Source organism: Rhodnius prolixus, unplaced genomic scaffold (assembly GCF_049639745.1).
Source record: "Rhodnius prolixus isolate KJV_2025 unplaced genomic scaffold, Rpr scaffold_3, whole genome shotgun sequence".
NCBI lineage: Eukaryota > Metazoa > Arthropoda > Insecta > Hemiptera > Reduviidae > Rhodnius > Rhodnius prolixus.
This window is the reverse complement of record NW_027411603.1, coordinates 48106557-48133176: the sequence shown is the minus strand read 5'-3', so window position 1 is coordinate 48133176 and position 26620 is coordinate 48106557. Positions and strand designations below refer to the sequence as shown.

The 26620-nt window shown below is 32.8% G+C and overlaps 1 protein-coding gene across 12 annotated transcripts in view; it reads left to right on the top strand.

The window, feature by feature from the left end:
- Positions 1-26620, top strand: part of sfl (N-deacetylase and N-sulfotransferase sfl) — a 68149-nt gene that overhangs the window by 38746 nt on the left and 2783 nt on the right. For all 12 annotated transcript variants that reach the window (XM_074126403.1, XM_074126398.1, XM_074126395.1 and 9 more), the window contains 17 exons: positions 268-340; positions 15473-15554; positions 17240-17481; positions 17591-17797; positions 18279-18531; positions 19706-19915; positions 20106-20309; positions 20913-21039; positions 21141-21256; positions 21935-22120; positions 23165-23293; positions 23372-23554; positions 23843-24063; positions 24656-24782; positions 25594-25745; positions 25903-26079; positions 26253-26373. In XM_074126403.1, coding sequence (XP_073982504.1) covers positions 17300-17481; positions 17591-17797; positions 18279-18531; positions 19706-19915; positions 20106-20309; positions 20913-21039; positions 21141-21256; positions 21935-22120; positions 23165-23293; positions 23372-23554; positions 23843-24063; positions 24656-24782; positions 25594-25745; positions 25903-26079; positions 26253-26373 — 2595 coding nt within the window. In that variant the 5' untranslated portion in view covers positions 268-340; positions 15473-15554; positions 17240-17299. The remainder of the gene's footprint in view (positions 1-267; positions 341-15472; positions 15555-17239; positions 17482-17590; positions 17798-18278; positions 18532-19705; positions 19916-20105; positions 20310-20912; positions 21040-21140; positions 21257-21934; positions 22121-23164; positions 23294-23371; positions 23555-23842; positions 24064-24655; positions 24783-25593; positions 25746-25902; positions 26080-26252; positions 26374-26620) is intronic.

Below are 26620 nucleotides of genomic sequence, written 5' to 3'. Positions count from 1 at the left end.
TTTTTCTACGCCTTTCTTAGTGATTCTCCAAAATATTTATCTATATATTCATGTAAAGATAGGAAATTATTTTAAAAAATAATCATTAATTTCCTGTGAGGATAATTTTCTAAAATAGAACCCCTGATATTAAAAATGACCAATTGTTACAAAAAAAAATAAAAAAACGATTTTACAATCATTGTCTAGGGGAAAAAAATATTCACTTCTTTTAGCCATATTAGTTGTTCCTTATGCTGTCATATTTATTTGTTTGTTTCCTTTCAGACGATGGGATACATGACAAAGTTGCCGCCATTAAGGATATTGCCATAAAAAGTCAAGATAAAATATCAAAAGAGTAAGTAACCAGTATTATTGCGTTCTATCCTTCGTATTCATTGCTCTATTTATACCCTATTCCGCCACCAAATTTTATTATTCATAAAAAGAATATCTAAAAAAAAAATATAAACAGATTAATTAATTGTTCAGATCCATTTTTTTAAAATTCTCTTGTTTCAATTGATTTATTTTTTAACCATGCTCCATATATTGGATCCCAACTTAGAGATCCCGGATTCGAAATCAGTTGCTGCACCTTAGATTTTCTCTTGCGAGTAGCTATTATTTTTTTCTCTAGTGATGAACAGTGTGTGTAACGAGAGAACACTTTCCTGGAATTAGTAGTGCACAGGAAAACGCCCCGGCCGACAATGACAATCGATTTTGACGCGTCTTAAATGAAAATAAATCTGATGGGAGAAGACTCCAGCGGCGACGTTCCCTTAAGTCGTATTAATTGTCTTCAGTATTTCTCATAATCACTTTAAACGATTCCCCTTCCCCCGAAATTTAGCGTAACTCAAAAATTTGATTACCTTATAGTTCCTTTAAAAATGGAGATAGAAAGATGGAATAATACACAAATGAAGAGGTAAATGAGCACTATAATTGTAAAATTTTCACAGAGACAACACCAACAGGACAGGAGATATAGCAATTCAAAATTTGAAGCAAGTGCAAAAGTACTAAATATAATCAACTTATATTTCCTTTAATGCTGATAGAAAGATGGGATGCAGCACAGTTGTAGAGCTAAATGAGTAGTATAATTGTCCATAGTTTCGCAGAGATAACACCAACAGGACCGGAGATATAGCTATTTGAAATTTGAAGCAAGTGCAAAAGTACTAAATATAATCAACTTATATTTCCTTTAATGCTGATAGAAAGATGGGATGCAGCACAGATGTAGAGCTAAATGAGTAGTATAATTGTCCATAGTTTCGCAGAGATAACACCAACAGGGCAGGAGATATAGCAATTCAAAATTTGAAGCAAGTGCAAAAGTACTAAATATAATCAACTTATATTTCCTTTAATGCTGATAGAAAGATGGGATGCAGCACAGATGTAGAGCTAAATGAGTAGTATAATTGTCCATAGTTTCGCAGAGATAACACCAACAGGGCAGGAGATATAGCAATTCAAAATTTGAAGCAAGTGCAAAAGTACTAAATATAATCAACTTATATTTCCTTTAATGCTGATAGAAAGTTGGGATGCAGCACAGATGTAGAGCTAAATGAGTAGTATAATTGTACATAGTTTCGCAGAGATAACACCAACAGGACCGGAGATATAGCTATGTGAAATTTGAAGCAAGTGCAAAAGTACTAAATTTAATTAACTTATATTTCCTTTAAAAATGCTGATAGAAAGATGGAATACAGCACAGGTGTAGAGGTAAATGTTTTGTATAATTGTCCATAGTTTCACAGAGACAACAGCAACAGGACAGGAGATATAGCTATTTGAAATTTGTAGCAAGTGCAAAAGTACTAAATTTAATCAACGTACATTTCCTTTAAAAATGCCGATAGAAAGATGGAATACAGCACAGATGTAGAGCTAAATGAGTAGTATAATTGTACATACTTTCGCAGAGATAACACCAACAGGACCGGAGATATAACTATTTGAAATTTGAAGCAAGTGCAAAAGTACTAAATTTAATCAACTTATATTTCCTTTAAAAATGCTCATAGAAAAATGGAATACAGCACAGGTGTAGAGGTAAATGTTTTGTATAATTGTCCACAGTTTCACAGAGATAACACCAACAGGACCGGAGATATAGCTATTTGAAATTTGAAGCAAGTGCAAAAGTACTAAATTTAATTAACTTATATTTCCTTTAAAAATGCTGATAGAAAGATGGAATACAGCACAGGTGTAGAGGTAAATGTTTTGTATAATTGTCCACAGTTTCACAGAGACAACAGCAACAGGACAGGAGATATAGCTATTTGAAATTAGAAGCAAGTGCAAAAGTACTAAATTTAATCAACTTATATTTCGTTTGAATATGCCTTTAGAAAGATGGAATACAGCACAGATGTAGAACTAAATAAGGACTATAATTGTTTATAGTTTCACAGAGATAACACCAACAGGGCAGGAGATATAGCTATTTGAAATTTGAAGCAAGTGCAAAAGTACTAAATTTATTCAACGTATATTTCCTTTAAAAATGCCGATAGAAAAATGGAATACAGCACAGGTGTAGAGGTAAATGTTTTGTATAATTGTCCACAGTTTCACAGAGATAACACCAACAGGACCGGAGATATAGCTATTTGAAATTTGAAGCAAGTGCAAAAGTACTAAATTTAATTAACTTATATTTCCTTTAAAAATGCTGATAGAAAGATGGAATACAGCACAGGTGTAGAGGTAAATGTTTTGTATAATTGTCCACAGTTTCACAGAGACAACAGCAACAGGACAGGAGATATAGCTATTTGAAATTAGAAGCAAGTGCAAATGTACTAAATTTAATCAACTTATATTTCCTTTAAAAATGCTGATAGAAAGATGGAATACAGCACAGGTGTAGAGGTAAATATTTTGTATAATTGTCCATAGTTTCACAGAGACAACAGCAACAGGACAGGAGTGCAAAAGTACTAAATTTAATCAACTTATATTTCGTTTGAATATGCCTTTAGAAAGATGGAATACAGCACAGATGTAGAACTAAATAAGGACTATAATTGTTTATAGTTTCACAGAGATAACACCAACAGGGCAGGAGATATAGCTATTTGAAATTTGAAGCAAGTGCAAAAGTACTAAATTTAATCAACGTACATTTCCTTTAAAAATGCCGATAGAAAGATGGAATACATCACAGATGTAGAGCTAAATGTTTTGAATAATTGTCCATAGTTTCACAGAGACAACAGCAACAGGACAGGAGATATAGCTATTTGAAATTTGAAGCAAGTGCAAAAGTACTAAATTTAATGAACTTATATTTCCTTTGTTAAAATGCCGATAGAAAGATGGAATACAGTACAAATGTAGAGGTAAATGAGGACTATAATTGTTTATAGTTTCGCAGAAATAACACCAACAGGACAGGAGATATAGCTATTTGAAATTTGAAGCAAGTGCAAAAGTACTAAATATAATCAACGTATATTTCCTTTAAAAATGCCGATAAAAAGATGGAATACAGCACAGGTGTAGAGGTAAATGTTTTGTATAATTATCCATAGTTTCACAGAAACAACAGCAACAGGACAGGAGATATAGCTATTTGAAATTTGAAGCAAGTGCAAAAGTACTAAATATAATCAACGTATATTTCCTTTAAAAATGCTGATAGAAAGATGGAATACAGCACAGGTGTAGAGGTAAATGTTTTGTATAATTGTCCATAGTTTCACAGAGACAACAGTAACAGGACAGGAGATATGGCTATTTGAAATTTGTAGCAAGTGCAAAAGTACTAAATTTAATCAACGTACATTTCCTTTAAAAATGCCGATAGAAAGATGGAATATAGCACAGATGTAGAGCTAAATGAGTAGTATAATTGTACATAGTTTCGCAGAGACAACACCAACAGGACCGGAGATATAGCTATTTGAAATTTGAAGCAAGTGCAAAAGCACTAAATTTAATCAACTTATATTTCCTTTAAAAATGCTGATAGAAAGATGGAATACAGCACAGGTGTAGAGGTAAATGTTTTGAATAATTGTCCATAGTTTCACAGAGACAACAGCAACAGGACAGGAGATATAGCTATTTGAAATTTGAAGCAAGTGCAAAAGTACCAAATTTAATCAACGTATATTTCCTTTAAAAATGCCGCTAGAAAGGTGGAATACAGCAGAGATGTAGAGCAAAATGAGTAGTATAATTGTACATAGTTTCGCTGAGATAACACCAACAGGACCGGAGATATAGCTATTTGAAATTTGAAGCAAGTGCAAAAGTACTAAATTTAATCAACGTACATTTCCTTTAAAAATACCGATAGAAAGATGGAATACAGCACAGATGTAGAGCTAAATGAGTAGTATAATTGTCGATAGTTTCGCAGAGACAACACCAACAGGACCGGAGATATAGCTATTTGAAATTTGAAGGAAGTGCAAAAGCACTAAATTTAATCAACTTATATTTCCTTTAAAAATGCCGCTAGAAAGATGGAATACAGCACAGATGTAGAGCTAAATGAGTAGTATAATTGTACATAGTTTCGCAGAGATAACACCAACAGGACCGGAGATATAGCTATTTGAAATTTGAAGCATGTGCAAAAGTACTAAATTTAATCAACTTATATTTCCTTTAAAAATGCTGATAGAAAGATGGAATACAGCACAGGTGTAGAGGTAAATGTTTTGTATAATTGTCCATCGTTTCATAGAGACAACAGTAACAGGACAGGAGATATAGCTATTTGAAATTTGAAGCAAGTGCAAAAGTACTAAATTTAATCAACTTATATTTCCTTTAAAAATGCCGATAGAAAGATGGAATACAGCACAGGTGTAGAGGTAAATGTTTTGTATAATTGTCCATAGTTTCACAGAGACAACAGCAACAGGACAGGAGATATAGCTATTTGAAATTTGTAGCAAGTGCAAAAGTACTAAATTTAATCAACGTACATTTCCTTTAAAAATGCCGATAGAAAGATGGAATACATCACAGATGTAGAGCTAAATGTTTTGAATAATTGTCCATAGTTTCACAGAGACAACAGCAACAGGACAGGAGATATAGCTATTTGAAATTTGAAGCAAGTGCAAAAGTACTAAATTTAATGAACTTATATTTCCTTTGTTAAAATGCCGATAGAAAGATGGAATACAGTACAAATGAAGACGTAAATGAGGACTATAATTTTTTATAGTTTCGCAGAAATAACACCAACAGGACAGGAGATATAGCTATTTGAAATTTGAAGCAAGTGCAAAAGTACTAAATTTAATCAACGTACATTTCCTTTAAAAATGCCGATAGAAAGATGGAATATAGCACAGATGTAGAGCTAAATGAGTAGTATAATTGTACATAGTTTCGCAGAGACAACACCAACAGGACCGGAGATATAGCTATTTGAAATTTGTAGCAAGTGCAAAAGTACCAAATTTAAACAACGTATATTTCCTTTAAAAATGCCGCTAGAAAGATGGAATACAGCACAGATGTAGAGCTAAATGAGTAGTATAATTGTACATAGTTTCGCAGAGATAACACCAACAGGACCGGAGTTATAGCTATTTGAAATTTGAAGCAAGTGCAAAAGTACTAAATTTAATCAACGTACATTTCCTTTAAAAATACCGATAGAAAGATGGAATACAGCACAGATGTAGAGCTAAATGAGTAGTATAATTGTCGATAGTTTCGCAGAGACAACACCAACAGGACCGGAGATATAGCTATTTGAAATTTGAAGGAAGTGCAAAAGCACTAAATTTAATCAACTTATATTTCCTTTAAAAATGCCGCTAGAAAGATGGAATACAGCACAGATGTAGAGCTAAATGAGTAGTATAATTGTACATAGTTTCGCAGAGATAACACCAACAGGACCGGAGATATAGCTATTTGAAATTTGAAGCAAGTGCAAAAGTACTAAATTTAATCAACTTATATTTCCTTTAAAAATGCTGATAGAAAGATGGAATACAGCACAGGTGTAGAGGTAAATGTTTTGTATAATTGTCCATAGTTTCATAGAGACAACAGTAACAGGACAGGAGATATAGCTATTTGAAATTTGAAGCAAGTGCAAAAGTACTAAATTTAATCAACTTATATTTCCTTTAAAAATGCCGATAGAAAGATGGAATACAGCACAGGTGTAGAGGTAAATGTTTTGTATAATTGTCCATAGTTTCACAGAGACAACAGCAACAGGACAGGAGATATAGCTATTTGAAATTTGTAGCAAGTGCAAAAGTACTAAATTTAATCAACGTACATTTCCTTTAAAAATGCCGATAGAAAGATGGAATACATCACAGATGTAGAGCTAAATGTTTTGAATAATTGTCCATAGTTTCACAGAGACAACAGTAACAGGACAGGAGATATGGCTATTTGAAATTTGAAGCAAGTGCAAAAGTACTAAATTTAATCAACGTACATTTCCTTTAAAAATGCCGATAGAAAGATGGAATATAGCACAGATGTAGAGCTAAATGAGTAGTATAATTGTACATAGTTTCGCAGAGACAACACCAACAGGACCGGAGATATAGCTATTTGAAAATTTGAAGCAAGTGCAAAAACACTAAATTTAATCAACTTATATTTCCTTTAAAAATGCTGATAGAAAGATGGAATACAGCACAGGTGTAGAGGTAAATGTTTTGAATAATTGTCCATAGTTTCACAGAGACAACAGCAACAGGACCGGAGATATAGCTATTTGAAATTTGTAGCAAGTGCAAAAGTACCAAATTTAAACAACGTATATTTCCTTTAAAAATGCCGCTAGAAAGATGGAATACAGCACAGATGTAGAGCTAAATGAGTAGTATAATTGTACATAGTTTCGCAGAGATAACACCAACAGGACCGGAGTTATAGCTATTTGAAATTTGAAGCAAGTGCAAAAGTACTAAATTTAATCAACGTACATTTCCTTTAAAAATACCGATAGAAAGATGGAATACAGCACAGATGTAGAGCTAAATGAGTAGTATAATTGTCGATAGTTTCGCAGAGACAACACCAACAGGACCGGAGATATAGCTATTTGAAATTTGAAGGAAGTGCAAAAGCACTAAATTTAATCAACTTATATTTCCTTTAAAAATGCCGCTAGAAAGATGGAATACAGCACAGATGTAGAGCTAAATGAGTAGTATAATTGTACATAGTTTCGCAGAGATAACACCAACAGGACCGGAGATATAGCTATTTGAAATTTGAAGCAAGTGCAAAAGTACTAAATTTAATCAACTTATATTTCCTTTAAAAATGCTGATAGAAAGATGGAATACAGCACAGGTGTAGAGGTAAATGTTTTGTATAATTGTCCATAGTTTCATAGAGACAACAGTAACAGGACAGGAGATATAGCTATTTGAAATTTGAAGCAAGTGCAAAAGTACTAAATTTAATTAACTTATATTTCCTTTAAAAATGCCGATAGAAAGATGGAATACAGCACAGGTGTAGAGGTAAATGTTTTGTATAATTGTCCATAGTTTCACAGAGACAACAGCAACAGGACAGGAGATATAGCTATTTGAAATTTGTAGCAAGTGCAAAAATACTAAATTTAATCAACGTACATTTCCTTTAAAAATGCCGATAGAAAGATGGAATACATCACAGATGTAGAGCTAAATGTTTTGAATAATTGTCCATAGTTTCACAGAGACAACAGTAACAGGACAGGAGATATGGCTATTTGAAATTTGTAGCAAGTGCAAAAGTACTAAATTTAATCAACGTACATTTCCTTTAAAAATGCCGATAGAAAGATGGAATATAGCACAGATGTAGAGCTAAATGAGTAGTATAATTGTACATAGTTTCGCAGAGACAACACCAACAGGACCGGAGATATAGCTATTTGAAAATTTGAAGCAAGTGCAAAAACACTAAATTTAATCAACTTATATTTCCTTTAAAAATGCTGATAGAAAGATGGAATACAGCACAGGTGTAGAGGTAAATGTTTTGAATAATTGTCCATAGTTTCACAGAGACAACAGCAACAGGACAGGAGATATAGCTATTTGAAATTTGAAGCAAGTGCAAAAGCACTAAATTTAATCAACGTATATTTCCTTTAAAAATGCCGATAAAAAGATGGAATACAGCACAGGTGTAGAGGTAAATGTTTTGTATAATTGTCCATAGTTTCACAGAGACAACAGCAACAGGACAGGAGATATAGCTATTTGAAATTTGTAGCAAGTGCAAAAGTACCAAATTTAAACAACGTATATTTCCTTTAAAAATGCCGCTAGAAAGATGGAATACAGCACAGATGTAGAGCTAAATGAGTAGTATAATTGTACATAGTTTCGCAGAGATAACACCAACAGGACCGGAGTTATAGCTATTTGAAATTTGAAGCAAGTGCAAAAGTACTAAATTTAATCAACGTACATTTCCTTTAAAAATACCGATAGAAAGATGGAATACAGCACAGATGTAGAGCTAAATGAGTAGTATAATTGTCGATAGTTTCGCAGAGACAACACCAACAGGACCGGAGATATAGCTATTTGAAATTTGAAGGAAGTGCAAAAGCACTAAATTTAATCAACTTATATTTCCTTTAAAAATGCCGCTAGAAAGATGGAATACAGCACAGATGTAGAGCTAAATGAGTAGTATAATTGTACATAGTTTCGCAGAGATAACACCAACAGGACCGGAGATATAGCTATTTGAAATTTGAAGCAAGTGCAAAAGTACTAAATTTAATCAACTTATATTTCCTTTAAAAATGCCGATAGAAAGATGGAATACAGCACAGGTGTAGAGGTAAATGAGTAGTATAATTGTACATAGTTTCGCAGAGATAACACCAACAGGACAAAAGATATAGCTATTTGAAATTTGAAGCAAGTGCAAAAATACTAAATTTAATCAACTTATATTTCCTCTAAAAATGCCTCATAGAAAGATGGAATACAGCACAGGTGTAGAGGTAAATGTTTTGTATAATTGTCCATAGTTTCACAGAGACAACAGCAACAGGACAGGAGATATAGCTATTTGAAATTTGAAGCAAGTGCAAAAGTACTAAATTTAATCAACTTATATTTCCTTTAAAAATGCCGATAGAAAGATGGAATACAGCACAGGTGTAGAGGTAAATGTTTTGTATAATTGTCCATAGTTTCACAGAGACAACAGCAACAGGACAGGAGATATAGCTATTTGAAATTTGTAGCAAGTGCAAAAGTACTAAATTTAATCAACGTACATTTCCTTTAAAAATGCCGATAGAAAGATGGAATACATCACAGATGTAGAGCTAAATGTTTTGAATAATTGTCCATAGTTTCACAGAGACAACAGCAACAGGACAGGAGATATAGCTATTTGAAATTTGAAGCAAGTGCAAAAGTACTAAATTTAATGAACTTATATTTCCTTTGTTAAAATGCCGATAGAAAGATGGAATACAGTACAAATGTAGAGGTAAATGAGGACTATAATTGTTTATAGTTTCGCAGAAATAACACCAACAGGACAGGAGATATAGCTATTTGAAATTTGAAGCAAGTGCAAAAGTACTAAATTTAATCAACGTACATTTCCTTTAAAAATGCCAATAGAAAGATGGAATATAGCACAGATGTAGAGCTAAATGAGTAGTATAATTGTACATAGTTTCGCAGAGACAACACCAACAGGACCGGAGATATAGCTATTTGAAATTTGAAGCAAGTGCAAAAGCACTAAATTTAATCAACTTATATTTCCTTTAAAAATGCTGATAGAATGATGGAATACAGCACAGGTGTAGAGGTAAATGTTTTGAATACTTGTCCATAGTTTCACAGAGACAACAGCAACAGGATAGGAGATATAGCTATTTGTAATTTGAAGCAAGTGCAAAAGCACTAAATTTAATCAACGTATATTTCCTTTAAAAATGCCGATAAAAAGATGGAATACAGCACAGGTGTAGAGGTAAATGTTTTGTATAATTGTCCATAGTTTCACAGAGACAACAGCAACAGGACAGGAGATATAGCTATTTGAAATTTGTAGCAAGTGCAAAAGTACCAAATTTAAACAACGTATATTTCCTTTAAAAATGCCGCTAGAAAGATGGAATACAGCACAGATGTAGAGCTAAATGAGTAGTATAATTGTACATAGTTTCGCAGAGATAACACCAACAGGACCGGAGTTATAGCTATTTGAAATTTGAAGCAAGTGCAAAAGTACTAAATTTAATCAACGTACATTTCCTTTAAAAATACCGATAGAAAGATGGAATACAGCACAGATGTAGAGCTAAATGAGTAGTATAATTGTCGATAGTTTCGCAGAGACAACACCAACAGGACCGGAGATATAGCTATTTGAAATTTGAAGGAAGTGCAAAAGCACTAAATTTAATCAACTTATATTTCCTTTAAAAATGCCGCTAGAAAGATGGAATACAGCATAGATGTAGAGCTAAATGAGTAGTATAATTGTACATAGTTTCGCAAAGATAACACCAACAGGACCGGAGATATAGCTATTTGAAATTTGAAGCAAGTGCAAAAGTACTAAATTTAATCAACTTATATTTCCTTTAAAAATGCCGATAGAAAGATGGAATACAGCACAGGTGTAGAGGTAAATGTTTTGTATAATTGTCCATAGTTTCACAGAGACAACAGTAACAGGACAGGAGATATAGCTATTTGAAATTTGAAGCAAGTGCAAAAGTACTAAATTTAATCAACTTATATTTCCTTTAAAAATGCCGATAGAAAGATGGAATACAGCACAGGTGTAGAGGTAAATGTTTTGTATAATTGTCCATAGTTTCACAGAGATAACAGCAACAGGACAGGAGATATAGCTATTTGAAATTTGTAGCAAGTGCAAAAGTACTAAATTTAATGAACTTATATTTCCTTTGTTAAAATGCCGATAGAAAGATGGAATACAGTACAAATGTAGAGGTAAATGAGGACTATAATTGTTTATAGTTTCGCAGAAATAACACCAACAGGACAGGTGATATAGCTATTTGAAATTTGAAGCAAGTGCAAAAGTACTAAATTTAATCAACGTACATTTCCTTTAAAAATGCCGATAGAAAGATGGAATATAGCACAGATGTAGAGCTAAATGAGTAGTATAATTGTACATAGTTTCGCAGAGACAACACCAACAGGACCGGAGATATAGCTATTTGAAATTTGAAGCAAGTGCAAAAGCACTAAATTTAATCAACTTATATTTCCTTTAAAAATGCCGCTAGAAAGATGGAATACAGCACAGATGTAGAGCTAAATGAGTAGTATAATTGTACATAGTTTCGCAGAGATAACACCAACAGGACCGGAGATATAGCTATTTGAAATTTGAAGCAAGTGCAAAAGCACTAAATTTAATCAACTTATATTTCCTTTAAAAATGCTGATAGAAAGATGGAATACAGCACAGGTGTAGAGGTAAATGTTTTGAATAATTGTCCATAGTTTCACAGAGACAACAGCAACAGGACAGGAGATATAGCTATTTGAAATTTGTAGCAAGTGCAAAAGTACCAAATTTAAACAACGTATATTTCCTTTAAAAATGCCGCTAGAAAGATGGAATACAGCACAGATGTAGAGCTAAATGAGTAGTATAATTGTACATAGTTTCGCAGAGATAACACCAACAGGACCGGAGTTATAGCTATTTGAAATTTGAAGCAAGTGCAAAAGTACTAAATTTAATCAACGTACATTTCCTTTTAAAATACCGATAGAAAGATGGAATACAGCACAGATGTAGAGCTAAATGAGTAGTATAATTGTCGATAGTTTCGCAGAGACAACACCAACAGGACCGGAGATATAGCTATTTGAAATTTGAAGGAAGTGCAAAAGCACTAAATTTAATCAACTTATATTTCCTTTAAAAATGCTGATAGAAAGATGGATTACAGCACAGGTGTAGAGGTAAATGTTTTGTATAATTGTCCATAGTTTCACAGAGACAACAGTAACAGGACAGGAGATATAGCTATTTGAAATTTGAAGCAAGTGCAAAAGTACTAAATTTAATCAACTTATATTTCCTTTAAAAATGCCGATAGAAAGATGGAATACAGCAGAGGTGTAGAGGTAAATGTTTTGTATAATTGTCCATAGTTTCACAGAGACAACAGCAACAGGACAGGAGATATAGCTATTTGAAATTTGTAGCAAGTGCAAAAGTACTAAATTTAATCAACGTACATTTCCTTTAAAAATGCCGATAGAAAGATGGAATACATCACAGATGTAGAGCTAAATGTTTTGAATAATTGTCCATAGTTTCACAGAGACAACAGCAACAGGACAGGAGATATAGCTATTTGAAATTTGAAGCAAGTGCAAAAGTACTAAATTTAATGAACTTATATTTCCTTTGTTGAAATGCCTTTAGAAAGATGGAATACAGTACAAATGTAGAGGTAAATGAGGACTATAATTGTTTATAGTTTCGCAGAAATAACACCAACAGGACAGGAGATATAGCTATTTGAAATTTGAAGCAAGTGCAAAAGTACTAAATTTAATCAACTTATATTTCCTTTAAAAATGCTGATAGAAAGATGGAATACAGCACAGGTGTAGAGGTAAATGTTTTGTATAATTGTCCATAGTTTCACACAGACATCAGCAACAGGACAGGAGATATAGCTATTTGAAATTAGAAGCAAGTGCAAAAGTACTAAATTTATTCAACGTATATTTTCTTTAAAAATGCCGATAGAAAGATGGAATACAGCGCAGATGTAGAGCTAAATGAGTAGTATAATTGTACATAGTTTCGCAGAGATAACACCAACAGGACAAAAGATATAGCTATTTGAAATTTGAAGCAAGTGCAAAGGTACTAAATTTAATCAACTTATATTTCCTCTAAAAATGCCTCATAGAAAGATGGAATACAGCACAGATGTAGAGCTAAATGAGTAGTATAATTGTCGATAGTTTCGCAGAGACAACACCAACAGGACCGGAGATATAGCTATTTGAAATTTGAAGGAAGTGCAAAAGCACTAAATTTAATCAACTTATATTTCCTTTAAAAATGCTGATAGAAAGATGGAATACAGCACAGGTGTAGAGGTAAATGTTTTGTATAATTGTCCATAGTTTCACAGAGACAACAGTAACAGGACAGGAGATATAGCTATTTGAAATTTGAAGCAAGTGCAAAAGTACTAAATTTAATCAACTTATATTTCCTTTAAAAATGCCGATAGAAAGATGGAATACAGCAGAGGTGTAGAGGTAAATGTTTTGTATAATTGTCCATAGTTTCACAGAGACAACAGCAACAGGACAGGAGATATAGCTATTTGAAATTTGTAGCAAGTGCAAAAGTACTAAATTTAATCAACGTACATTTCCTTTAAAAATGCCGATAGAAAGATGGAATACATCACAGATGTAGAGCTAAATGTTTTGAATAATTGTCCATAGTTTCACAGAGACAACAGCAACAGGACAGGAGATATAGCTATTTGAAATTTGAAGCAAGTGCAAAAGTACTAAATTTAATGAACTTATATTTCCTTTGTTGAAATGCCTTTAGAAAGATGGAATACAGTACAAATGTAGAGGTAAATGAGGACTATAATTGTTTATAGTTTCGCAGAAATAACACCAACAGGACAGGAGATATAGCTATTTGAAATTTGAAGCAAGTGCAAAAGTACTAAATTTAATCAACTTATATTTCCTTTAAAAATGCTGATAGAAAGATGGAATACAGCACAGGTGTAGAGGTAAATGTTTTGTATAATTGTCCATAGTTTCACACAGACATCAGCAACAGGACAGGAGATATAGCTATTTGAAATTAGAAGCAAGTGCAAAAGTACTAAATTTATTCAACGTATATTTTCTTTAAAAATGCCGATAGAAAGATGGAATACAGCGCAGATGTAGAGCTAAATGAGTAGTATAATTGTACATAGTTTCGCAGAGATAACACCAACAGGACAAAAGATATAGCTATTTGAAATTTGAAGCAAGTGCAAAGGTACTAAATTTAATCAACTTATATTTCCTCTAAAAATGCCTCATAGAAAGATGGAATACAGCACAGGTGTAGAGGTAAATGTTTTGAATAATTGTCCATAGTTTCACAGAGACAACAGCAACAGGACAGGAGATATAGCTATTTGAAATTTGAAGCAAGTGCAAAAGTACTAAATTTAATCAACTTATATTTCCTTTAAAAATGCCGATAGAAAGATTGAATACAGCACAGGTGTAGAGGTAAATGTTTTGTATAATTGTCCATAGTTTCACAGAGACAACAGCAACAGGACAGGAGATATAGCTATTTGAAATTTGTAGCAAGTGCAAAAGTACTAAATTTAATCAACGTACATTTCCTTTAAAAATGCCGATAGAAAGATGGAATACATCACAGATGTAGAGCTAAATGTTTTGAATAATTGTCCATAGTTTCACAGAGACAACAGCAACAGGACAGGAGATATAGCTATTTGAAATTTGAAGCAAGTGCAAAAGTACTAAATTTAATGAACTTATATTTCCTTTGTTAAAATGCCGATAGAAAGATGGAATACAGTACAAATGTAGAGGTAAATGAGGACTATAATTGTTTATAGTTTCGCAGAAATAACACCAACAGGACAGGAGATATAGCTATTTGAAATTTGAAGCAAGTGCAAAAGTACTAAATATAATCAACGTATATTTCCTTTAAAAATGCCGCTAGAAAGATGGAATACAGCACAGATGTAGAGGTAAATGAGTAGTATAATCGTGCGTACTTTCGCAGAGATAACACCAACTGGACAGGAGATGTAGCTATTTGAAATTTGAAGCAAGTGCAAAGGTACTAAATTTAATCAACTTATATTTCCTTTAAAAATGCCTATAGAAAGATGGAATACAGCACAGATGTAGAGGTAAATGAGTAGTATAATTGTACATAGTTTCACAGAGACAACACCAACAGGAGAGGAGATATAGCTATTTGAAATTTGAAGCAAGTGCAAATGTACTAAATTTTATTACCTTTTAGTTCCTTTAAAGATGCCGAATTGCCGAAAAAGACCACCTTTCTGGTATACTTTACAAATTTCGAATTGTACTTCACCTAGTGTTCACCAATGTACATTTTTTTTTGGTAATTTTGCAGAGTAGTTTTTGGTTTGTTAAATTTATTTTTCGATTTAAACGATTTAATTTTATCTATTTGTTCTCACAATTTTTTGTTTGTTATTTCTTAAATTATAAAATTTTTCTATTGTGACTTAAGTGTATTATAAATCTATTTTTGTTTCTGATTTTTCAGAAGACAGTTTAGTTCCTTAATATATTTTTAGCCAATTAGTATTATTTGGCGGGATTAAACAAATTTTGTAAAACTATTCAAGGCTGGCCTTAGTCTCCGGGCGGCGATAGGTATTGTGGATGTTTAAATTTATTTACTAACTTTTTACCTTTTTTGGTTTCAGGAACTGGGAAGAAGATAGATTTGGTTTCAGCCTAAGAGATTCGGGTTTTCCGCCAAGTTCATGTTAAACGAAACTTAATTAGGTAATTTTCAGAAATTTTTTTTTTCATGATTGGAGCGGTGTTTTAATGAGGTTTTTTGGGCTCTTTGAGTTATATAAGGCGAAATATTTATGAGTAAGAATGAAGTTAAGAAGTTACACCTTCAATTAACTCAGAATTATAATATGCAATTGTACATCTCTTAATTGTTCTAAGTATTTAGAAAGAATTGTTAGTCTGTAGATTGCGTTTTTAGAGTTAAACAAACTTTTACTCTATGGTGAGGCCCATGAAGTTTTTCGCCAGATTTTTTACTAATTAATTATTCATTAGTGGTGAGGCCGTACAGCATACTATAGTCTTTTATTTTTAGGATGCCCCCCACAAAGGGCTCTGAACAGAAATTCCTCACTTGTAAGGGCTCCATGTTGACATACGATACCTCATGAAAAATGATCTGTAAAATCAATGTTATATACCTTCATAAATTTAAAAAAATTAAAAAAATGTTTATTTTTTGTTACCAACAAATGATAATTGGTTTGGCTGAAATTTTATTCTCGATTTAACAAAATTCTTAACAACTGTATTTTTACTAATCGTTCGTTTTCTATAACTGCTGTTATACGATCAGATTTGTACGTATGTCAAGATTGCGTACAACCTAAATTCATTCCTTAGCATTTTGAAAAATACGCAAAAAATAATTTTTTTTTTATTTGAGTAAATCTGTGCACTAGAATTGATTTCTGCATAGTTTAAGATTTGCATTGTAAATTGTTTGATTGCAAAGCCACTGCTGATTAAGAAGGCACCATGACTGTGTAGGTTTTTTCAGGGAGAATAACAGACGGCACTTCGCGCGTATTGTTTCTGTGTAAAGGCCTTGAATGGAGTTAGAGTTCGACTCCTTGGCCTTCATACAAGGCCCTAAAGCTCTTTAGACCTTAAGTCCAGGACTGGAAGTGGAACATGTCCAGTGGGTGCAGCAATGTACCAGGTGGAAGAGGGAACTGTTCTAGTCAGCTCAGAGCACTTCGTTCAATTAATCTCTTCTTTTGTGGAGTCTTGAATAATAGGTGGGACCAGTTCCTCACGGCACTGAAGCCTGGAAACATATTGTACCAACCTCTAAGATGTAAAGTCACCCTTCTCACAATGTCTAAGTGTCTATGTTGAAATGTGATCTCCTCTTACTAAAAAGAGACTAATATCTCTTACCGCAACCTCGCTACAGCAACGCAATCAGTCAGAATATCGGAAGCTGTTTCCCCCTCTTACCGGCAAAGCCTACACAGAGGTTCTGGGTGGGATACTCTCCCATGAAGAAGTTTTCTCCTGAACCTACTATGTCCCGTAAGAAGACCAGTCTACCAGAATCATTTGGTCCCTATCCAACCTCACAGTCACCTCAAGCAAGGTTTTACACAGTTCTGACTAAAAGGTTTTTGTTGTGTTTGATTCGAGGCATTGCCTTCCAGGATTTATCGTTGAAAGCGATTGCTTAAGGGCCTTAAACAAGGTGGTATTTTTCTAACCATTTATCTAACGCCTATAACCCAATAAGATTCATCATTATCAGAAAATTGACATAGATTCGAAAGTGTAATTAGTATTGAAATAATTAGAGAAAAAGATTTACTCGTGTGAGTGTTCGCACCAAATTTTTGAAATTATTTTGTTATTGATTTATTTCTTTTGTAATTATTTATATTTTTCATTACTAGGTGGTGGTGTTGAAAAACAATGTAGAGAGCCATGTTGGTGGCCGGGCTAGAGGTGGTGGCATGTTGGAGAGGGAGTACCTGATCAGTGGCGGGAGGTCTTTGCCGCCTCTCAAAGTCAGTGTACTCAGGAGGCATCGTCTTCCAAAACAGTTGACCGTCAAGAGATGTGTTGTAGCTCTTCTCATTCTATCATTCTTCTCCATCACTTACTCCATCGTCTATCTTAGCTACCCATTTTCAAGGTACTTTTTCTATTTAAATTAAGCTTCTTTTTTTTTTAAAGTACTCTAAACATGATTTTTTTTTGTGTGTGAAATTAAATTAATTTTGAATTATTAAATTTGTCAACAGATTAATCAGAAGAGAATGGAGACCAGAGCCCTCTATTATGTGCCAACAGATGTTGTCCGGAATGGTTGGCCGCCTTCCGGTACACGATCATCGATCTATAGGCGGATTAAGACTTCGCACAGATCCAAAAGTATTGGTGTTTGTAGAGACCACATATTCAAGATTAGGCAGAGATATTACAGAATTACTGGTTTATAACAGAATAAAGTTAGTAGCAAACTTTAGATATCATTAGGGTTGGCAAAAATAAGGCGCTTCACTTAGATTTCTGTACACACTTAGACCCATATTTTAAAAACAATTTCAAGAAGTGGAACATAATTTCCGTAGAAGTTTTCCTAATCTTTTGTTTTTGTTTTTTAACAAGAAAATTTCGGTATAATTTAAAAAAAGAAAGGCATGATAAGAATGTTCAGAAAGTGAGGAGTTTGTAATCAAAGTACCCACTATTGCACTAGTTAAATAAATGGACTATCTGAAGAAACAATCACTTCGATTTGTAAAATACTAAGAGCAAGTACATTTCATTGGCTCATTTTATATAATCAAGTCGTTCAATTACTTCACTAATGTCCTAATCGATCAACTGACCTAATTACTAATAATAGCAATTAGTGTCTCCTTTATATTAAACAATCTCTGCTTAAACTATTATTTATGATTAACTTTGAATTTGTTTCTTATACAGGTACAAAGTAGAAGTAGCCAGTAAATCATTACCAGTGCTGACCAATCTGGATAAGGGAAAGTATGGAGTCATTGTATTTGAAAATCTGCACAAATATCTTCAAATGGATAAATGGAATCGTGAACTGTTGGATAAATATTGTCGAGAGTACAATGTAGGAATTATTGGATTTTTATTGGGCACTGAAGAACGTTTGATTGGTTCGCAACTAAGAGGGCTTCCACTATTTATACACACGAATCTACGATTAAAGGTTAATATCATCTAAAATGTTTATATAATGTATACGCTAATGAAGAGGAAATAACCGTTTCTCTACGACTGATGCACCATGAATATCTATAATCTGTACGTACATGTTGACAAGTTTACAAATACGATATTATAATAAAGTGAGAAGAGTATTGGTGTAAGTCAACTGGAAAATGTTGTTCGTTTTCCAACATCAAATAAGAAAGTCATTAAAACATCTGATGTAAGAGACATATGATCGTTTACTTCTAAGTGCCAACTAACACATTTTCTTCTAACTCCAAAGGTTTGAGTTGTATTCATTCTTATCTCTTTTGAAGGAATTTACCCACCTTTTCTCATAGAAGTACTTCTTATTGTATTTGTTTTCTAAAATTTGTTTAGTTAATTACAATCGGTATTTATACAATAAGTAAATTTAAGCAGCGAAGATATATATGGTGCATGAAAAGCAGATGGAAAGAAATTACCCAGCTATAGGATATCGTTGATGACGATGAACTATAAGGAAGTCTTGGGACAGGCGATTCATTCGATGAGGTGGATTACAAGGAATAATAGTAGATGCGAGAGACTGTACAAATGGTTCAGAGAAATGAGAGAGAGCAGTTTGGAGTTGTGATATTTCGTCTCGGCAAGATGTTGTACGAATGGGATGTTGAGGTCGTTATGAAGAGTAAGTTCAACCATGTAGACAGGAGCGTCACCTATCTGTCAGAGTAGTTTCGATTGAAATGTCTGTATAGTCCTTATGTTTGTAGGTTTGGCTAAACCCTACAGCTCTGGTCCATAAGTCCACATAGGTTTGAGGATAGTTTTTTTTTAATTGCTTGCCAATGGCAGTTGCAGATTATGTTTGTAATCAATGTTCAACCAAAACCATGTTGCTTGCTCCGTTGACACCAAGTGAAGTATCAAATTTGAACTTTCTGCGATTTTTTATTTTGGAGCCACGATGGATACACACTGAGACCAATTTTTTGGCCTCAGAGAAGCTCATAACTGAAATGAAGTGTAAACACAATATCGAAAATTGGCACAATTGTAATGCCTTCTCTTTCCAGTAGAGTAAAAGTATCGAAAATATTTGTTTAAAATCGAAAAACTTTCTTTTTAGACACTTTATTTAATTAAAAGTTTTATGTAATTTCATTAACCAATATCTGTTATTGAAGGATGCGACTTTGAATCCTGGTTCACCAATTTTACGGCTTACACGAGCGGGAGAAACAGCCTGGGGAGCGCTGCCTGGAGACGATTGGACTGTATTTACAGCGAATCATTCTACATACGAACCGTTAGCCTGGGCGAATAATAATAGTCATGATTGGACTGAACCTCAAGATCAAGAGACCACCAAGACTCCACTAGTTACCGTAATACAGGTAATTTCTGACCAAAAAAAAAATGCTAGTTAATTATATTTTCATAAGTTGCATTCAAGTTGCTAATATAAGCTTGAATACAATAGGATTGGCTTTTAGCTTACATAACATTAAACTATTAAATCTTAATTAGTAAATAATTATTTAAAATTACTGACAACTTAGTAAGTAATGTAATATTAAATTTCAGGATCATGGAGGTTTTGACAGCATCCAAAGAGTATTATTCGGTTCCGGCCTACGTTTTTGGCTACATCGTTTACTTTTTCTCGATTCCTTGTCATATTTATCGCATGGACAACTGTCTGTTTCTCTAAATCGATATATTCTTGTGGATGTAGATGATATATTCGTTGGAGAGCGAGGTACACGGCTTAGGAATGAAGATGTTAGGGTAAGTAAATAGTTTTTAGTATCTACCCAATGGTTTAAAAGTTGGTTAGTGAGAATCCATCCTTTTCTCGAACAAAAAATAGATCTTGCTATCAATTATCTTTGACGACCATTTATAATAGACTTGTAATGTCTAAGTAAACTTTAAAGTGCTTAGTAGTGAGGTTACCATAATTATTCAGTCTAAGAACAACCAATTATGTAACTAAGATGTATGAGAGCCTTAGAACATGCATCAAAGAAAACGTAATAAACAAATATTATTACAAATTCAACACCTCAAGTTCGAATTCAAAGTTATAGATGGCTGCTTTGTCTTTAATTAAACCTCATTAAAACAAATTCTCTTGTTGAGTACCATCTTGGCTTATAGTTCACATTGCTAAGCCTACTTTAAAAAACAACTTTAACAAAACAACGTAAAGAAAAACAAGTTGTATTTTTTTATTAGATTTGTTACTGTCCATTAATTCATGTAAATTCTTATAATTATTTGTTAGTTTTCTTAAAAAGAACTGTTGGATTTGTAATAATTGGATGTAATGTTCTTTAAATTTTCAACTACTACACATTATTTATACAATTTTTTTTTTTTTTTGTTTAGGCGCTATTAAAAACACAGGAGAAACTACAAAGCATGGTACCTGGTTTTAAATTTAATTTAGGTTTTTCAGGAAAATATTTTCATCATGGGACTGCTGAAGAAAATCTCGGTGATGATTTACTTTTAGGTAAAATAATAAAAATACTTCGAAACATTATGTTTAGTTTATATTTATGTTTAATTCATTAAAAAAAAGAATTTATTATTTTTTTTTATTGTTGCTTACAGAAAATGTAAATAAATTTACGTGGTTCAGTCATATGTGGAACCATCAGCAACCGCATCTTTATGAGAATCAAACTCAGTTAGAGCAAGATATGGTGCTTAATAAAAATTTTGCCAAAGTAAGTTTTAGTGGTTTTTTTTTCTTGATAATTAAAATTGTAGCATTGGTAAGACTAGAAAGAGGAGGCGAACTGATTAATCAGCAGATGAAATGATGGATTAAAATCTGAAACTTTAGAAATAGTAAGAAATAAGAAATACGTGTTACGATGGATAGAGTCAAAGAAAGAGATAAGTTAATTTCAATGCCCTGCCGTTTATCCCAATATTCTACCCAAATTCATTTGCTGATAGTTCACTTCCTACGTAACTATATTACTATTAATCAAGTAATTATGTTGGGATATTGACAGAGTTCGCTTTACCCAATTTCCGTCAACAGTAGGAATCAATCCCCATTAATAATCTTAAGCCAGCAAAATAGTACGAGACAATTTCATTGCAAAAATAATGCTTCTCCAATGCTATAGAATATCAGTTCCACTTCCGTTTCACAAGATTGACATGCGTTTTTTTTTTTTAATTAGTTCTTATATCTTTTTTTCTCATAATAGCCGTCACTTCTTTGCCTTATCTTTGCTGTTCTTTCAGCAGCCTCCTTATTATGTAGCCTCTTGCGACACACCGAAGGGAGAAGTCCTTAACGTGGGATGACTACATTACTTTAAATATGTATAATAAATATAATAGATTTGTAAGAACTGAATACTAATTTTAGACATTTTGAACTTCCTTAGGAGCATGGTATTCCAACAAATAGTGGTTATTCTGTGGCACCTCATCATTCTGGAGTATATCCGGTGCATGAACCCTTATATTCAGCTTGGAAAAAAGTGTGGAATATCAAGGTCACATCCACTGAAGAATATCCACATCTTAGGCCGGCACGTTTGCGTAGAGGTTTTATCCACAGAAATATTATGGTAATCAATAATAATATAATTTTAAATTTTTGAAGTTAATATTAAAAATGTTTTGTTGATCTAAAAAGAGAAAAGTTCCTTGTTAAGTTTTGTCAAAATATTTGACGGATTATTCAATTAATTATTAGCAAACCATTGATGTAGGTATTTTTGTGTTTTTAATGAATCTGATTTACACTTTTGAAAGATCTAATAATTTTGTATCCTTAAAGTAAAAGGTAAAAGTGTTATCGCCAGGTGAACATTCAGTTTGAGTTTGTTCCGCTTTAATGATGTGTTATTTGCAGTAAAAAAAAAATCCATTCTAAACCTTGAGGTGTTTTAACCTTAATAAATTAAGACTCCGATTCAATAATGTACAGCCTCTCAGTCGACTCTGAGCATATTCTAGTTATAAAGAAATCTAGAAGTATCTAAAGATAAAAGTAATTTCATCGATAAGTTCTTTTCACATATTATTCATGACAGTTTTTCCAAATGAAAGCATTAAATAAAAAGTATACCTCCCAAACCTGATGATGCAAGGCAGTTTCTTTGGAGGAAGCCCAGAAACTCGTAAAACGAAAGTAGTCATGAGGTCCCTCTTCTAGATCTAATACGCTAAGATTCTTCTGGGTATCTACAACCAATAGCTTTTTTATGCTGATAGGTTATTATCTAATGGCTCCTTAATGATATATGCCTAAAACGCAACTCCACTGAATTTCCTGTGGAGTGATAGCTAAAGAAAAACCTAATCAGCTGATTACCTATAGGATGTTTTGTAGGAGCAGTCCATAAATTTCCCAGATTATTCTGTATACGTAATTATTGCCTTACATCTGTTCTTTATCATCCCTACTGAAGTGATGTGTGCTTCTTCGTTTCCTATTACTCAGACATCTTCCTTCTCTCATCTACTGTTCCAAAACATTAGAAGGGCTTTAAGGACTTATAAATGATGGTCAGCCAGCAGAAGTTTAAAACTTATTTGGCATTTAACTATGAAAATATTATATCAGCGCACTTAAAAATTAAGTATTTTTGAAAAATTATTCTGTTTAGGTACTTCCACGACAAACGTGTGGTCTTTTCACGCATACAATTTTAATAAGTAGATATCCAGGTGGCCGAGACAAGCTGGATGAGTCAATTCAAGGTGGAGAACTGTTTCAAACATTTGTCTACAATCCTGTGAGTAATTCTTATTTAATTTTGTGTGAACTAGGAATACTTAATTAAAGTTTCATTTCAACAATTATTATATTGCAGATAAATATATTTATGAGTCATATGTCGAATTACGGTAATGATAGGCTAGCGTTATATACGTTTGAATCGGTAATCAAGTTCCTTCGATGTTGGACTAATTTGAAATTGAGCAGTGCACCACCTCATGTTCTCGCTGAAAAATATTTCTCATTATATCCAGAAGAAGCTGATCCAGTTTGGGGCGTAAGTAAATTTTATTTCTATTACATATTAAACATGGATGATAACTAATAACCTAAATTGGTGTACCTTAAGAGTGGTTGAGCTGGTATTTATCGATTCATTGAGTTATACTTGAAGTCAATTTTATTTTTTATTTTTAATTTGGCTCATATTTAGCAAATTCTAGAATGAGATATCATTCTCATGAAGCTTTCTAAAAATTGAAACTTTCATTTCATTAAATAATCCTTTTTTTTTTTGTTCGTTTGTCTTTTTGATAATAAGAATATTATTTCTGATTTATTTTAGAATCCTTGTCATGATCCAAGGCACAAGAAAATTTGGTCACATAATAAAACCTGCGAACAGCTGCCTAGATTCTTGGTGATCGGACCACAGAAAACTGGAACCACTGCCCTCTATGCATTTCTTTCCATTCATCCTAATATCTCTAGCAATATTCCGAGTCCGGAAACTTTTGAAGAGATTCAGTTCTTCAATGGGAGAAATTATTATCGAGGACTTTCTTGGTGAGCATGTTAGAATTTAAAAGAGGTTTAATAGTTTACTTACTAGGTAAAGAAATTACGACTGTCCGGAGGCCGACGGTTCACTCGGAAGTCTGTGATCGCCAACCTCAGACATTAAATTAAAACCTTAAATTAAAAAAATAATCATTACTCTCCAACATTCTTTATCCCCACTGTACACCTTCTGGCCCAGAAATCGTCCCTTATCCCTTTGTGCTACTTGGCTTTTCTGTTCCTCTTCTTCCTTGCACTTCGTTATCGCAAGTATTTTTAGCTCTTTCTTCCGACAATCGTATCAAGTGACTAAACTGTCTCAGTATACTTTCTCTCAGAGTTTTTTTTTTACTGCTTTCACCTCGAGACTCCGAACCCTGCCTCTTCTAGTCTTTCATTTCGGAGGAATCGTATCCTTGCTGTCTGAGTCAGAAGGGCTTAGAGTCCAGTTAGCTCTATCCACGTCGTTTAAGACGACCTTACAGCGATCATATTGTTCCAATTCTTCTTGTAACTAAATAGTGTTGGTTTTTAGAGTATCTCGGTTGTGGAGCAGAGCTATGACATAATTTATAGTAATTTTAATATCTATTCTCAGGTACATGGATTTCTTTCCGCTTGTCAAGAATACCACTGCTCAATACTTATTTGAAAAATCTGCTACGTATTTTGATGGAGAACTTGTACCTAAGCGGGCTCACGCCTTACTTCCACATGCTAAACTAGTAAGTTTGCTTTTAAGTAAGTCTTAATCAAATAATTAATGCACACATTTAAATTATGTGGTCCCAACTTATTGAAATTTATTTACTTAGTTTTCTTTTATTTTTTTAACTCAAGTATATTGGAAACAAAGAAAATGAATACACATTAAAGATGATACTCTTGCTAAAAGATTTTGCACCATTTAATTATGTTATTTTCAATAAGACTACTCTAAGTTTTTCAGAGTATACCTTTTTTATTTCCATTTTTTAAATGTCAGTTATTTTTTTCCCCCTTTTTCTTCTTTCTATTTTAATGTGTTATCTATTCCGTTTTACTTTAGCCTAATTTTCCTCCGTGGTATTGTAAACATAACTTAAATCTGTCATTAAACAAGTTCTTCTTTGAAATAATAGAAAGAAAACTTTGAATTACAAAACATATCATGCAATATCTCATTTATCAATGCATTCATGCATATCCCATTTAAAATAAGAAAAACAAAATAAATTACACAATTGAGGATACTGTTCGTTCCGATAATACTCATACAATAAACCGAAGTACGTAATTACTTATGGTTGAAAAGCCTGCCTTTCCACCAGGACCTAACCACAATTGCACTAAGTCATAAAACTTATTCATACCAAATATTTATTAACAAAATTGCTCAAATTATAGAATCAACAGTAATTAGTGTTCTAAAGGTAATTTTTAAGGAAATTGAAGTAGATATCTTTAAGTATTTCAGTACCATTAACCTGTAGTACTACCCTTATAATCAAGAAAGACAAAAACAACTTGATTAATTTTTATTTTTTATAAATTAAGGTGACAATACTTATATCTCCTGCCAAACGAGCTTATAGTTGGTACCAGCATATGAGAGCCCACATGGATCCTATAGCACTTAATTATTCCTTCTACGAAATTATCTCGGCTAGTGATACTGCTCCGAAGTCTTTGAGAGATTTGAGAAATAGGTAAGTTATGTTTGGTTTTTAGTTTTTTAAATTAGTGGTTTATTATTTTTATTTTCAATAATAGTGTTCCCTAGTGCTTTTATCATTTTTGAAAAAGCCTTGAGTGTTAATGGATTTCCAATTTTTAAAATAATAATTTTCGTTTTTTTGGAATTAGATGTTTAAATCCTGGAAGATATGCCCAACATTTGGAAAGATGGCTTCTTTATTATCCACCCCAACAACTTCATATAATCGATGGTGAACAACTTCGTTCCAATCCGATTGAAGTTATGGATCAGTTGCAGAAATTTTTAAAGATCACACCGCAGTTTGATTATTCTACTCATCTGAGGTAAGTTTTCTTTAATTGATATTTTTTTCCTTTATTTTAATCCCAGTAAAATATATGTACATATGTTTTGAGTTTTTTTTTTTTGAGGCAGAAAAAAAAAGAGTTTTTGGAAAATGGAACATATTTATGCTATGTCATGTTTGTAACTATTAAAGAGATAAAAACTGTCACAGGTATGACCCCAAGAAAGGTTTCTTCTGTCAGGTGAAAAACAGTGACCGTAACAACTGTTTAGGAAAGAGTAAAGGAAGACAATATCCAAATATGGAAGAAAGGGCTTACAAACTACTCCAGGTAAGAAAAAAATAATCTTTTGTAAGAGTGACTATTTGTAAGTAATGTTTGCCTCTTTCCATGTATATTTACATTCATTATTTTCAATGACTTATTATTGAAGGACGTCTTCTGAGAAAGGTGTCCCATTTATTTTCTTTACTATTTTTAAGCAGCCATTGAAAGGTAATCACTATTTTTAAACAATATCAACCTGGTGTCCTTGGGAATCTAACCAGATTAAGGGGTCTTCATAGTTACCACTTGT